General features: G+C 43.7%; 1 protein-coding gene across 1 annotated transcript; it reads left to right on the top strand.

The window, feature by feature from the left end:
• The first annotated feature begins 2,391 nt into the window (after positions 1-2,391).
• Positions 2,392-5,951, top strand: SYCE3 (synaptonemal complex central element protein 3). The gene is made up of 2 exons (XM_048835956.2): positions 2,392-2,863; positions 5,593-5,951. The coding sequence occupies exons 1-2, from the start codon at positions 2,755-2,757 to the stop codon at positions 5,760-5,762; spliced, it is 279 nt and encodes a 92-aa protein (XP_048691913.1). The 5' UTR covers positions 2,392-2,754; the 3' UTR covers positions 5,763-5,951.
• Positions 5,952-15,568: the final 9,617 nt, after the last annotated feature.

Genomic DNA, 15,568 nt, shown 5'->3' with positions numbered 1-15,568 from the left:
GCTGCTTCCACCTTCCCCTTTGGGGTTCTTTTCGGGGGAGGGGCTGGGGTGTGGGGCTGGGGTCTTGCCTGTCAGAGCCAGCTAACTAGATATTAAAGAGAAAAATAAACCTTTAGTTTCAATTAATGTGGCATAGGAGTGTCAAGCCAGCACAAACCCTAGCCCGATTTAATGCGCCTCAATGCCCTCGTTATTAACTCAGCTTCCCAGCATTTGCCCTCCCGATCCTGTTTTTCCTTCCGCCTAAAGCGTGAAACGTACATTTTATTGTGCAACGGAGCATCTGAGGGGACAGATTTGCGAGACGAGAGGACGATGAATCGGGAACACCCGTTTTTGGTTTCCCGCTCTCGCCCACTTGTTTTAGTTTCTTTTTCCTCAGTTCGAGGCCGCAGACGCGTGACACAGCAGGAGGCGCGTGGAGTTGGGGGAGGAGGGGGCGCGCGTTGGCACAAAGCTGCTTTTCTGGGGCGCGCGCGGGGAAGAAGACAGTTGGTTTGGGCGGGAAAGAGGGAGGGTGAGGCGCTCGCGGCCGTTTAAATTGGGCTATAAAACGGCTCGCCGCAGGCGGGGGAGGTCCCGGGGTCCCTGTACCGGGGCAGAGTAGCGGAGCCAGCCGGGCTGTCACGGGGAGGGGGGGTGATAGGGACCGCGCGTGATGGGGGGGGAAGCTCTGCCTGCGGGGCGGGACACGGGCGGCGGGTGTTTAGGAAGCGGAGCCTGGGGCAGGGGGTTAGCGGGACCCCTCTCCCCCCCACCCCCCCGTTGTGGCAGGGGCGGGGACAGAGCAGGCCGCTCCGCAGAGACCCTGCCCTGGGACAGAGCTGCGGGTGGGGCTACAGAGCAGCTGCTGCTGCGGGGGGGGGGGGGGGCTGAAGGCGACGCCCAAGGTATTGTCCCGTTTCTGAGGAGACGTGAATGGACTCTGTACATCTGTGAAGAAAGAAAGACTTGTGTCCCCCGTTGCTCATTTGACTTTCAAGGCCCCGCCCCCTGTTGCATTGCACGTGTGTGGGGGGGTGTCAGGGACGCTGTGGTCAGACACCAGGCTCTGGCTCCCTTTGCAGGATTGGGGCCCAATGCTTTACAGCTTCCTGTGTCTTAAAAGTGGTGTAAGATGATGAACAAATGCAAACAGCGTTGTGGGACAACAAGAGGGTGTGTTCTGTTACAAGCAGGGCTTTGAGACAAAGAATCTCCTGAAATTTGCACATGGGTGGCCTGGCTGCTTTAAGCATTCAGGGGGGTCTGGGTTTAGGCTGGAGATCTTACCTTTTCCTTAAAATGCTTTTAAATCTAATGGGGAAAATTGACTTCCTTACCGACAACATTTATTCAAAATAGAAGCTAGAAAAATATGCCCATCAAATGTAACTGAGAAATAACCGGGGGGAAAAAAAACACACCAACAAAACACACAACTCTTAACATCAGAGCTACATATAATTAGTTCAATGTTTTTGGGCTCACCTGCTGCCCCTGGAACTTTTCACAAAAGTCACTGGGGTCACAATTGGCTAGTACCAACATTTTGAAACCTGATTGCCTGAAGTTAGGTATTTCAGCACCTAAACAAGTGACCTGATTTTCAGGTGTTGAGCTTCTGCAGCTTCTGATAAGGCGAGGTGGGCAAACTTTTTGGCCTGAGGGCCACATCAGGATTGCGAAACGGTATGGAGGGCCCGGAAGGGAAAGCTGTGCCTCCCCAAACAGCCTGGCCCCACCCCCATCCACCCCCTGACTGCCCCACTCAGAACCCCTGACCCATCCAAACCACCCTGCTCCTTGTCCCCTGACTGCCCCTTCCCAGGATCCCTGCCCCTAACTGCCCACCCGGGACCCCACTCTCTGTCCAACACCCCCTGCTCCCTGTCTCCTGACTCCCCCCCCCCCCCCCCCCCGCACCTCTGCCCCATCCAACCGCTCCCTGTCCCCTGACTGCCCCCCAGGACCTCCTGCCCCTTATCTAACCCCTGGTCCCCGCCTCCTTACCATGTTGCTCAGAGCAGCAGGACAGGCTTATTAGAAAACCTGGGAGGTGGACGGGTGCAAGCTGCGCTGCCTGGCAGGAGCGGCGGGACAGAGCGCTGCCCACACAGCAGAGTGGCTGCAGGGGAGGCGGGACAGCAGGGGAGGGGCCAGGGGCTAGCCTCCCGGGCCGGGAGCTCAGGGGCCAGGCAGGACAGGCCTGCTGGCCGGATGTGACCCGCAGGGCGTAGTTTGCCCATCTCTGTGCTAAGGTCAGTGAATTGTGGAGGCTCAGCATCTCTAAAAATCAGGCTATTTATATGGATGCCCAGATATGGTATATAAGTCCCTAACTTGACACTCAAGTTTGGTTTTAGTGTATTGGTGGAGATTTTACATCTTTCAGTGAAGCATCAGGTATTGGCAACTGCCAAAGCAGGTGGATGAAGAACCCAGTCCAGGACAGCAGAAGATTATAAGGGACCTGCTAATGGTCTGATTTAGTACAGTGCCCTATAAAGTTCACAAAAAGCATGAACTTGAGCCCGCAGGCTGTTGATCTTTGTGTCCAAAACGTCTATTGATTTGAAAATGCTAGGCAACACACAAGAGCCACACCGCATCATATAGGCTCTAAATTAATTTAGCAAGTGAATCTAGGATATTAATATATTTAATTTTACAGATCTTATTAGAGCTACAATTTAAAATGTTATTTTCCCCTTAGTATGAAAAAGTTTTATTTCCTTACTCCCCCTACTTGCCCCACTCTTGCTTTTCTTGTAGATGGCCAAATCTGAACCTCGGGAAAGAAACTATGACAATATGGTAAAAATGCTGGAGGACTTGAACAGGGACTTAGAAAAACTTCTGGAAGAAATGGAGAAACTATCAGGTGCAGCTTTCTTCTGGGGAGGATATAGATTTGCTGCTAGAGGCTGAAAACATTACAGCAGTGCATAGAAATAATAATAGTAAACATGCAAGAGTAGAGGAGAATGTCTCTGTATAGGAGAAATATAAGAGGAGAAAGATTGAGATCTACTAATCTGTTAATGAGATTGAGTTCTAATGACCACAATGTATTAAACTAAGGGATGTGTCTGATGGAGAACATCAGTACATGAAATCCTTAGTTACTACAGACAGTGATGACAAACATGGTATAAATGTCTGCAGGAACAGACTGGTCATATTTAACATAATTAGTAATCTGGAAGGCGTTAATAGCTCAGCTCATAAATGAAATTCACAGATTATACTAAAGTGGGAGGAGTTGGTAGTGAGAACAGAAAATAATACAAAGGAATTTACAGAGTTTAAAAACATAATTAGAACATAAACATAGATTTGCTTTGGAAAAACGTTGTAAGAACTGGTACCTCCAGGATCAGAGAATGACAAACATTGATTATCCAACTGGGAAAATAATAGGTGAATTTAATCTCAATTTTGTATACATAATGGGAAGGGGTTTAGATAAATCTTTCCACACATTTTTATGTTTCCCTTCTAGATTTCCCTGTAGCCTTCTCCTCTTCAGACAATGCAAGCTAAAGCATTTTAGCCAGTCATCATAGATAAGGTGCTCACCTATGCTTAACATTGTCAGTTCTGGAAAATGCTTGTAGTTTAAGTGTTAAATTACTTATCATGCACTAGAATGGCCATAACCAATGAGCAGATGTGCTGCCCAATCAGGGACCAGACTTAGAGCTGAGCTTGTCTCAGCGGAAAGTCACTCTTTCAACTCATCTAAGATACTTGAAAGTGAAATATGGGGGGATTTCCTCCACCAGTATGCCTGTACATGTTTCTTTATTGTAAGGACATGTGGTTTGTAAATAGAGTCACTTATGCAAATGCTGATTTGTTATCACAAGGTTGTTATTGAGCACAGGACTGCATATGCTATTTTGTTAGTTATTGCAGAGCTTCCCTAAATCATAGATATTTTTTCAGTATGCACAGAATACTGCTTCTTACCTTCATATCTACAAAAGACAAGATCACACATTTCCCCACCCCCAGTCCTCAAACACCACTGACTACTAGAGCTGAAGAAATACTGTAAAAAATAAAAAAATCTTTCAGCAAATATTTGTTTACATTTATATCAAATTTGCTCATAATATGTTTGCACCCTTTGTGCCCATTTTCTACAGGTATTCCAGTGAATAAATTTATTGAAAGGGATGTTTTCAGAATCATAAAATTTTAAGTGGGTTTTAAAGAATATTTGTGGAAAGTGAATTTCAGATTTGTAAACATGAATATCGTCACCAGATTCTGAGGCCTTGTCTACACTAAAAGTTTCCTTCAATTTTCTTACTGCTGCAGCACCAGTAATAGCAAAATTAGGAACATTAGTGTAGAAATGCTGCTACTGGTTCCAACATTTTAACTCCATAGTATTTTGAGACAGTTCGTATAAAAGTAGCTATAAAGTTTTATTGATATGCTCATGAGCACTGGTGGGTGTGAATTGTTTCTCATTGTAGGACTGCTTGTGAGATGATGAGCAGTTTGTACCGATTTACTGTGGTATTAATGGTGAAGTTTAACTGATTATCAGAGGATTGCTAACAGTAGTTTAACAAATTTATTTGGGCATGAGCTTTCATAGGTAAAAAACTCACTTCTTCAGAGGCATGGAGTGAAAATTTCAGATGCAGGCATTATTATAAGTATAATATATTTATATATTAAATATAAATAAGTATATTATTATTTTTATTGTAAGTATTGTATTATAAGTATAATAATGCCTGTATCTATAATTTTCACTCCATGCCTCTGAAGAAGTGGATTTTTTACCCACGAAAGCCTATGCCCAAATAAATTTGTTAGCCTTTAAGGTGCCACCAGACTCCTCGTTGTTTTTGTGGATACAGACTAACATGGCTACCCCTCTGATACTTAACAGTAGTTTGTTAGTGTAGACTGCCTAGATACTTGGAGCTGTTCACATTGGTTTTGGTATTGTGGGATTGATTAGGAAAGATGGTATTGTGCAAACTGATTTGTTACTGCAGGGTTACTTGTGAGCACTGAGCTGAGTGTGCTCTTTGGCTATTATTAGAGCTAGTTAGAATTTTCTGACTGAACTTTTTCTGTCAGAAAATACCAATTCGTCAAAAGCAAAATGTAGAAACTGTCGATTTCAATGAAATTTTGTTTAAAAAGAAAATGTGAAAAAGTATTTTGGTAAGGTTTAAACATTCTATTTCAGCCTTTTCAGAACAGAATGGTTTGATTTTCCATTTTGAAATGACATTTCATTTCAGTGTTTTAAATTTGATATAATGTAAAATGAAAAAATCAAAGTTGGAACAAAACGTTTTGATTGACTCAAGAAAATTTCATTTAATTTCATGAGAAATTTCATTTTTTGTTTAGTTTTCACTCTATTTTGTCATGGAAAAAAATCCAAAATTGCAGATTTTTCTGTGAACAGAAAAAAATCACTTCCCACCTGTTCAATTTATTCCATTGTAGGAACATTCAGCCAAGGATTAGAACTGGTAACCATTCATTCCCACTACTGTTCCCCTGAATATCAATTATTTCCCTGCTGTCCTAACATTGCTGAATTTCTAATATCTGTTGGTTGCGTTGTTGCAGTGCAGGCAACCTGGATGGCATATGATATGGTGGTTATGCGTACCAACCCAGACTTGGCCAACTCCATGAGGCGACTGGAAGATGCATTCCTCAACTGCAAAGAAGAGATGGAAAAGAACTGGCAAGAGATGCTGAAGGAAACTAAAGGCACTGAACAAAAACAGGAATAAACAGTCCTCATATCTGTTAATGAAATTGCGACTGTTAAGAAATCATTTCAGACTCATTTTTTCAGTCATGAAATATCTACAGATGCCTTACAAATGGATTATCTTCTAGTTTATTAAGCATTATTGATGTGACTGTATATACAAATGTGTTCTGCCAAATACATGTATTGTTGAAACAAAAAGTAACAATGTCTCTGTTTTTATGTATTCTTATTCTATGATTTTAGGCATAGTATTATAATTATTATATTATATTTATCATATATACAACTGATCCTTTTTTGATATCTTCCTAGAGGATCCCAATCTGATTTATAAATTGTAGATTTAGGGATCTCTTTGCCATCTTCTAAAAAGCAGATGCTTTTGCAATGGAAATACAGCAGTTGTTTTGCTTTAGGAACTGGCCTTAGGAAGAAAAACAAAGAGTGATTTCTCCAGTTGAAAGAACAGATGCAATTCCAGATTGACCCAATATGGTTCAATATGGGATTGCAGAATAGCTGGATTAATAGTTGCAAAGTTGCATTATTATGCTCAGACATCCATACTTATTTCATAGTGTTTCTTTGACTTTTTTAACCTTTTCTATGGATTGTTTCTCAAAATTGTCCCAGAAAGAAAGCCGTTTTAATCCTCTCTCTGTTGTAAAGAAGTTGTATGTGTTATTACAGTGAGAACTGTATAGCGCTTGATGGAGACTGTGTTGAATTATTTCAATTTTCTTACCATAGTGGAAAATGTTCAGTAAGGTGCAGACTGTGGTGCAGTCTGCACTTGACAATCTGGTGCAGGTCCTCTGGAGCAGAGGAAACCAAATAAGCCATATTCAAAGGCACTGATTTCCAGCTCAATGAGATCCTGCAATACAGCAGGTTAAAAAAAAATATGCTTTTTTTAGTTGTAGTCAACATGTGAGCCAACAGCACCACCTAGTGACCAGCAGCCAACAAGTAAATAAATGTTTTAGCACTGGTGAAAGGCTGTGCTGATAGGGGATTTCATTCTCTAGGACTGTCAGAAATCAGTCAGCCTCTCTGCCAAGCTTCTTTTCTATTATACATTCCTATCAATTTGTCTGGTATTATTGTAAATATACAAGGTGATGGGGCTTACCCACATTTCCATTGAAGAAACTATTATCTAAACCATCTCAAGATCAGAAATATTTCCTTAATATTCAGAATGAATTTTTCTTTGGACCCACCTGTTGATCTTAGGGAGCTAGTGTTTACATCACCAAAACTAACAGCATTAGTATTAACTGTCTCCCATGTTGTCAATATTGGCCAGGAGGCCACACAAATTAACTGCCTTCCTACCCCTTGAAGTGGTCTTCATTCCAGGTCTAGGTTGGAACATAATGACAGGGCAGTGGAGCAAGTTAGCACTACTACACTTCTCCTATGTATAAACAGAGCATTTTAGTTTTTACCCTTGTTGGCCTGGATTTTTCACCAGCATTAAGTTCACTTATGTTTTAATTCAGTGTTAAAAAATCCTCAGAACCTCTGAACTTAGCTACAAGTTTAGCAATGTCCTGGAATCTGTTTCACTTCTATTTCCTGTCTGACCTTATGACCAGATTTGTAAGTGTTCAGCATGCACAATTGGGTACAGATTTTCAAAATAGCTCAGTTTCCATTTAGGCACCTAAATGAAGTGGCCAGTTTTCACAAAATCATTTTGCCACAGCAGTCAGGGCAGCATTTGGCAGGTGGGTGGGAGGGCTCTAGCCCTCTCCCTGCCCTCCCCTCCCCACAAGTTTTGTACCTGAGGTCTGCTCACAACACATGCCCTAGCCCCAGAGGGAGCTCTCAACTGCAACACAGCTTGAGTGTGATATGTGATGAGTTCTGTGCTGCTCCCAGCTTCTGCCTTTGTTTATAAACAGAGGCAGGGTGATTAAGGTAACAAAAGACTTGTCCTTAAATTAAATTAAGGATAGTTGGATGATCCTGGAAGCTGTGCCAGGCACTGCAGTTAAAAGATAGGAAACAAAGGGTAGAAATAAATGGTGAGAATGGACAGAGGTAAATAGTGGCATCCCCTAGGGGTCTCTACTGGGACCAGTACTGTTCAACATATTCATAAATGATCTGAAAAAAGAGGTAAACAGTGAGGTGAGTAATTTTGTATCATTTGCAAATTTTCCAAGATAATTAAGTCCAAAGCTAACTGCAAAGAGTTACAAAAGGATCTTACAAAACTGGATGACTGGGCAACACAAGGTAGATTAAATGCAAAGTAATGCACGTGGCAAAATATAATCCCAACTATACATACAAAATAATGAGGTCTATATTATGTGTTACCCATCAAGAAAGAGATCTTGGAGTCATTGTGGACAGTTCTCTGAAAACATCTCATGGTTCTCATGGGCGACTTCAATCATCCTGATATCTGCTGGGAGAGCAATACAGCGGTGCACAGACAATCCAGGAAGTTTTTGGAAAATGTAGGGGACAATTTCCTGGTGCAAGTGCTGGAGGAACCAACGAGGGGCGGAGTTCTTCTTGACCTGCTGCTCACAAACCGGGAAGAATTAGTAGAGGAAGCAAAAGTGGGTGGGAACCTGGGAGGCAGTGACCATGAGATGGTCGAGTTCAGGATCCTGACAAAGGGAAGAAAGGAAAGCAGCAGAATATGGACCCTGGACTTCAGAAAAGCAGACTTTGACTCCCTCCGGGAACTGACGGGCAGGATCCCCTGGGAGAATAACATGAGGGAGAAAGGAGTCCAGGAGAGCTGGCTATATTTTAAAGAATCCTTATTGGGGTTACAGGAACAAACCATCCCGATGTGTAGAAAGAATAGTAAATATGCCAGGCGACCAGCTTGGCTTAACAGTGAAATCCTTGCTGATCTTTTGGACAAATGACCAGGGATGAGTATAAAAATATTGCTCGGGCATGTAGGAGTGAAATCAGGAAGGCTAAATCACACCTGGAGTTGCAGCTAGCAAGAGATGTTAAGAGTAACAAGAAGGGTTTCTTCAGGTATGTTGGCAACAAGAAGAAATCCAAGGAAAGTGTGGGCCCCTTACTGAATGAGGGAGGCAACCTAGTGACAGAGGATGTGGAAAAAGCTAATGTACTCAATGCTTTTTTTGCCTCTATCTTCACGAACAAGGTCAGCTCCCAGACTACTGCACTGGGCAGCACAGCGTGGGGAGGAGGTGGCCAGCCCACTGTGAAGAAAGAAGTGGTTCGGACTATTTAGAAAACCTGGACGTGCACAAGTCCATGGGGCCGGATGCATTGCATCCGAGAGTGCTAAAGGAATTGGCGGATGTGATTGCAGAGCCATTGTCCATTATCTTTGAAAACTCATGGCGATCCAGGGAAGTCCCGGAAGACTGGAAAAAGGCTAATGTAGTGCCAATCTTTAAAAAAGAGAAGGAGGAGGATCCTGGGAACTACAGGCCAGTCAGCCTCACCCCTCAGTCCCTGGAAAAATCATGGAGCAGGTCCTCAAGGAATCAATTCTGAAGCACTTAGAGGAGAGGAAAGTGATCAGGAACAGTCAGCATGGATTCACCAACCACAAGTCATGCCTGACTAATCTAATTGCCTTCTATGATGAGATAACTGGCACTGTGGATGAAGGGAAAGCAGTGGACGTGTTATTCCTTGACTTTAGCAAAGCTTTTGACACGGTCTCCCACAGTATTATTGTCAGCAAGTTAAAGAAGTAGGGGCTGGATGGATGCACTACAAGATGGGTAGAAAGTTGGCGAGATTGTCAGGCTCAACGGATAGTGATCAATGGCTCCATGTCTAGTTGGCAGCTGGTATCTAGCGGAGTGCCCCAAGGATCGGTCCTGGGGCTGGTTTTGTTCAATATCTTCATTAATGATCTGGATTTTTAATGATTAATGATCTGGTGTGGATTGCACCCTCAGCAAGTTTGCGGATGACACTAAACTGGGAGGAGTGGTACATATGCTGAAGGGTAGGGATAGGATACAGAGGGACCTAGACAAATTGGAGGATTGGGCCAAAAGAAATCTGATGAGGTTCAACAAGGACAAGTGCAGAGTCCTGCACTTAGGACAGAAGAATCCAATGCATAGCAGCAGACTAGGGACCGAATGGCTCGGCAGCAGTTCTGCAGAGAAGGACCTAGGGGTGACAGTGGACGAGAAGCTGGATATGAGTCAACAGTGTGCCCTTGTTGCCAAGAAGGCCAATGGCATTTTGGGATGTATAAGTGGGGGCATTGCCAGCAGATCGAGGGACGTGATCATTCCCCTCTATTCGACATTGGTGAGGCCTCATCTGGAGTACTGTGTCCAGTTTTGGGCCCCACACTACAAGAAGGATGTGGAAAAATTGGAGAGAGTCCAGCGAAGGGCAACAAAAATGATTAGGGGTCTGGAACACATGATTTATGAGGAGAGGCTGAGGGAACTGGGATTGTTTAGTCTGCAGAAGAGACGAATGAGGGGGGATTTGATAGCTGCTTTTAACTACCTGAAAGGTGGATCCAAAGAGGATGGATCTAGACTATTTTTAGTGATAGCAGATGACAGAACAAGGAGTAATGGTCTCAAGTTGCAGTGGGGGAGATTTAGCCTGGATATTAGGAAAAACTTTTTCACTAGGAGGGTGGTGAAACACTGGAATGCGTTACCTAGGGAGGTGGTGGAATCCCCTTCCTTAGAAGTTTTTAAGGTCATGCTTGACAAAGCCCTGCTTGGGATGATTTAGTTGGGGATTGGTCCTGCTCTGGGCAGGGGGTTGGACTAGATGACCTCCGGTGGTCCCTTCCAACTCTGATATTCTATGAATCTATGATCTGCTCAATGTGGATTGACAATCGAAAAAGCTAACAGAACATTGGGAATCTTTAGGAAAGGGATAGATAAGACAGTAAATATCATATTGCCACTATATAAATCCATGGTACACCCACATACTGAATACTGTGTGCAGATTTGGTTACCCTATCTCAAAAAAGATATATTGGATTTGGAAAAGGTACACAGAGAAGGGTAACAGAAATGATTGGGGTATGTAATAACTTCTGTTTGAGGAGAGATTGAAAAGACTGGGACTTTTCAGCTTGGAAAAGAGATGACTAAGGGAGAATATGATAGAGGGCTATAAAATCATGAGTGGTGTGGAAAAATTGAATAAGGAAATATTTACTCCTTCACATAACACAAACACCTGGGGTCACCCAGTGAAATGAACAGGCAGCAGATTTTAAACAAACAAAAGAAAGTATTACTTGACAGGCAACCAGTGGAACTCTTTGCCAGGGGATATTGTGAAGGCCAAAACTATAACAGGGTTCAAAAAAGAACTAGATAAGTTCATGGAGTATAGGTCCATCAATGGCTATTATCCAGGGTGGGCAGGGATTCAACACCTGCATGTCCCTAGCCTTTGTTTGCCAGAAGCTGGGAGTGGAGGACTGGATGAATCACTTGATGATTGCCTGTTCTGTTCATTCCCTCTGAAACACCTGGTATTGGCCACTATCAGAAGACAGGATACTGGGTTAGATGAACCATTGGTCTTACTCAGTATGGCCATTCTGTTCTTATATAGCCTCCCCTCCCCCCGCTGTAACCCACTAGACCCCACTCCCCTCCCAGAGCTGAGATAGAACCCAGGAGTCCTGACAGAGTCTCTCTTAGTAACAAAGTAAGAATATACATTAAAATTTTAAACCTAACCAGTGTCCCTTAAGTGACTTGCCACAAGATGTCAGAACATGTTAGTATTAGAGCTGAGTGGATCTAATATTTATTTTCCTTTCTTTTATATAGGAATTAGATACAGTGCTCCTGTCAGCTAATTGCTAAGTTATCTGACAAAAAAACTAGAGTTTTTAAGTGCCTAATAGCACTTGGAATCACAGTTAAAGTTGCGCCCACTCAAAAAAAAATCTGAAATGGCACCCGTGCCAGCAGTTCCACTGAGAACAATGGAAACTGCTTGGTTCTGAGTTTTTTTGAAAGTTTGGCCCTTAATTCATCAGAAGCTTCTCTGTGAGATTCAGTGGGGTCACATGTGGTACTCACCTGAATTATAATTATGCCAGCTTGCCAGGTGGAGTTCTGCTGCCTGCCAGGATAGAAGAGTCAGACAATGAAAGGTACAGAGATTTTCGTGTCCTCTTACTATGGCGAAATTAGGGAATACAATCACAAAAGGAGTGGGGTGTCTGGTAGCATTTTTTCAGTCCTGAACTCCTGGGATTTTACTACCGCAACTCTGAGGATTTTGGAGAACAGTGTGTGAGAAATGGGAACATGTATCCTTTTTAAAGCTCCACTTTCTTCCTTGAGCAGCAGTGCCAAGATCATGTCCAGGTACTAGAGACTGGGGATCTGCAGGGTCCCTCCCAGCACCACAAGTTAGTTTCTCTCTTGTCAGCACAGAACTCTCTCTCTTTCCATTTTCACATCTGCACAGTCTCTCGGGGTGCCCACCCAGGTAGCAAGCATTGTAAGATATCTTCAGTACCTCCTCACCTAACACCAGAGAGCAGGACAGTGGTGAGCCATCACCAAGAGGTACCAGAACAGCTCAGAACTTTCTAGTTGTTCTACCAGCAAGACTCTGAAGAGGTCAGATTTCTCCAGGGTTCTGTCTTGGTATCAGGTAACAGAGCTGTACTGAGTTAGCTGGGGGAAGGAACAATACCATTCAGATCTCCCCACCTGGGGTTTCTCCAGGGTTGAATCCGAGCAGGCACACGAAAGAAAGAAATGAGCACTGATCAGCCCTTTACAGTAGCATGACAAGTGCCAGGCTTTGAGGACCAACATTAAGAAAGAGGACTGACTTCCATTTTCAGATGTTGAATTATCATTTATGCTCAGGCAGGGTATAATGCAATGGATTCAGCCATGACTTTGCAGAAGATATTATCACATCTGGACTAGGCAGACCACTGGCATGATAGAACTTAATATATCAGGGTAGTTGAATTCTAGTCCCATGGTGTTTTCAATCCTGAAAAGTTGGAGTGGTCCATATGGCACATCCTATGTTCCTCATAATCCGATATAGCAAGATAGATTTTCTCTTTCTAGTAAAAGAATTTTGGTGTCTGTTTTTACAAGGAGAGAATCAACTAGCTTGTTGTGGAGACTGTGTGGTTTTATTTCTTTCATGCATCTCACCACCTGTGTAGATTTTCTGCTTTGCTGGGTAGTGTGGGGTTGCAGCGGAAACCAGAGAACCCACATTCAAATACACTAGTTTCCTACCGGTATGGGATGCAGCAATTTTTCAGTGGTCAGGATGTGAAGCAACAGCACCATCTTGTGATTGTAAACTGGTACATAAACTGTGTGCAGTGTAGGTGTAGCCATATCAGTCCCAGAATATTAGAGACATAAGGTGGGTGAGGTAATATCTTTTATTGGACCAACTTCTGTTGGTGAGAGAGACAAGCTTTGTCTCTCTGGTACATAAACTGGCATTTTAAACTGACCAAAGTTACTGGGTTGACACCTCTTGAAACTGAAGTATTCTGTGCTGAAGAGATGAAGCCAAATGCAAAAATGTTGCAGATGAAAATGGGCAGTTTGACTTTATGGGCTGAGTTAACACCTAGTGAACTCCACTGAAGTGACAGTTATACTAGGAGTGCGTTTGAACCTATGTGCAAATATCAAAAGATGGTTACTATTACAGTATTAGGGGAAAGTTCCCTTCTACAGAACAGATACAGCTGCAAAGGCTGCATGCAGTGCCGCTTTCTCCAGTGCTTACCACCAATATTCCAAAATTCTGACTTAGAGGGACCACCCATAGGAAGGAGAAGGAGTCCAGCTTCACTGTCCATTTCATTCCTTAGCCTCTCTGCTAAGACTAGCAAGCAGGTCAATTTGTGTCAGTTGTGATGGCAATTCATTTATTTATTTTACATGGACTCCTGGACAGATACTTGGAACCAAACTAAGACTCACTCACTCATTTCATATAGATAAATAGTTGGCAGATAGTATAGAACTTTTCACCTATATAGTTGGGCATTGGTTCTAACCCAGCTTCAGGTCACAGGCACAGAATGTGTCTGAAGTTAAACAGTATGGAGATGAAGTCCCACTTTTAGGATACCTGTTCTATTCAGCAAAAATACCTTTCAACTCTTGACTATCAGTTCTAATCCGAACAGTCCAAGAATCATAGAATCATGCAAGATTAGGGTTGGAAGAGACCTCAGGAGGTCATCTAGTCCAACCCCCTGCTCAAAGCAGGACCAACCCCAACTAAATCATCCCAGCCAGGGCTTTGTCAAGCTGGACCTTAAAAACCCCTGAGGATGGAGCTTCCACCACCTCCCTTGGTAACCCATTCCAGTGCTTAACCATCCTCCTAGTGAAATAGTGTTTCCTTATATCCTACCTAGACTTCCACCACAGCAACTTGAGACCATTGCTTCTTGTTCTGTCATCTGCCACCACTGAGAACAGCTCCATCCTCTTTGGATCCCCCCTTCAGGGAGTTTAAGGCTGCTATCAAATCACCCCTCACTCTTCTCTTCTGCAGACTAAATAAGCCCAGTTCCCCCAGCCTCTCCTTGTAAGTCATGTGCCCCAGCCCAATAATATTTTTTGTTGACCTCTGCTGGACTGTCTCCAATTTGTTCACATCCTTTCTCTAGTGCGGGGCCCAAAACTGGGTGCAGTACTCCAGATGTGGCCTCACCAGTGCCGAATAGAGGGGGATAATCACTTCCCTCAATCTACTGGCAATGCTCCTACTAATGCAGTCCAATATGATATTAGCCTTCTTGGCAACAAGGAAGGACTGTTAACTTATATCCAGCTTCTCATCCACTGTAATCCCCAGGTCCTTTTCCACAGAACTGCCGTTTAGCCAGTCAGTCCCCAGCCTGTAGCAGTGCATGGGATTCTTCCTTCCTAAGTGCAGGACTCTGCATTTGTCCTTGTTGAACCTGATCAGATTTCTTTTGGCCCAATCCTCCAATTTGTCAAGGTCACTCTGGACTCTATCCCTACCCTCCAGCATATCTACCTTGCACCCCAGCTTAGCGTCAACCACAAACTTGCTGAGGGTGCAATCCATCACAGATCATTAATGAAGATGTTAAACAAAACTGGCCCCAGGACCGACCCCTGGGGCACTCTGCTTGATCCCAGCTGCCAACTAGACATTGAGCCGTTGATCACTACCTGTTAAGCCCAACCATCTAGCCAACTTTCTATCCACCTTATAGTCCATTCATCCAATCCATACTTCTTTAACTTGCTGGCAAGAACACTGTGGGAGACAGTATCAAAAGCTTCATAGTCAAAGTATATCATAGAATCATAGAATATCAGGGTTGGAAGGGACCTCAGGAGGTCATCTAGTCCAACCCCCTGCTCAAAGCAGGACCAATCCCCAACTAAATCATCCCAGCCAGGGCCTTGTCAAGCCTAACCTTAAAAATATCTAAGGAAGGAGATTCCACCACCTCCCTAGGTGACGCATTCCAGTGTTTCACCACCCTCCTAGTGAAAATGTCCATGGAAACCCCAGTCATCCTGCCACTCTTCCCGGACTTGATAACTCAGGATCCCAGCCATCTCCAGCACCCGAACCTCAAATCGTTGCACCTCATGACGTGGAAGGTCCATGGCTGAATCCGATCGAGCGCGCCTGTTCAGACCCAGTCAGGCAAGTCCTCCTTGGTAGTAGGAAACCTTCCACTCGGGCTACATAACTGACAAGAAGGAAGAGATTCTCAATTTGGTCTTCACAATACCTTCTGTCTCCAACTCTACCATACATACCTATCATATTGGACTACTTTCTCCACCTCAGACAGCAAGG

Source organism: Caretta caretta, chromosome 1 (assembly GCF_965140235.1).
Source record: "Caretta caretta isolate rCarCar2 chromosome 1, rCarCar1.hap1, whole genome shotgun sequence".
NCBI classification, from domain to species: domain Eukaryota; kingdom Metazoa; phylum Chordata; order Testudines; family Cheloniidae; genus Caretta; species Caretta caretta.
Note: the sequence above shows the minus strand (reverse complement) of the source record. Positions and strands in the feature narration are given on the sequence as shown.

Excerpts from the sequence above, each read along its gene's own strand:
- SYCE3 (XM_048835956.2), top strand. The coding sequence starts at position 2,755 with ATGGCCAAATCTGAACCTCGGGAAAGAAACTATGACAATATGGTAAAA. Across the intron at positions 2,864-5,592 it reads AGAAATGGAGAAACTATCAG|TGCAGGCAACCTGGATGGCA; the intron begins GTGCAGCTTTCT and ends GCGTTGTTGCAG.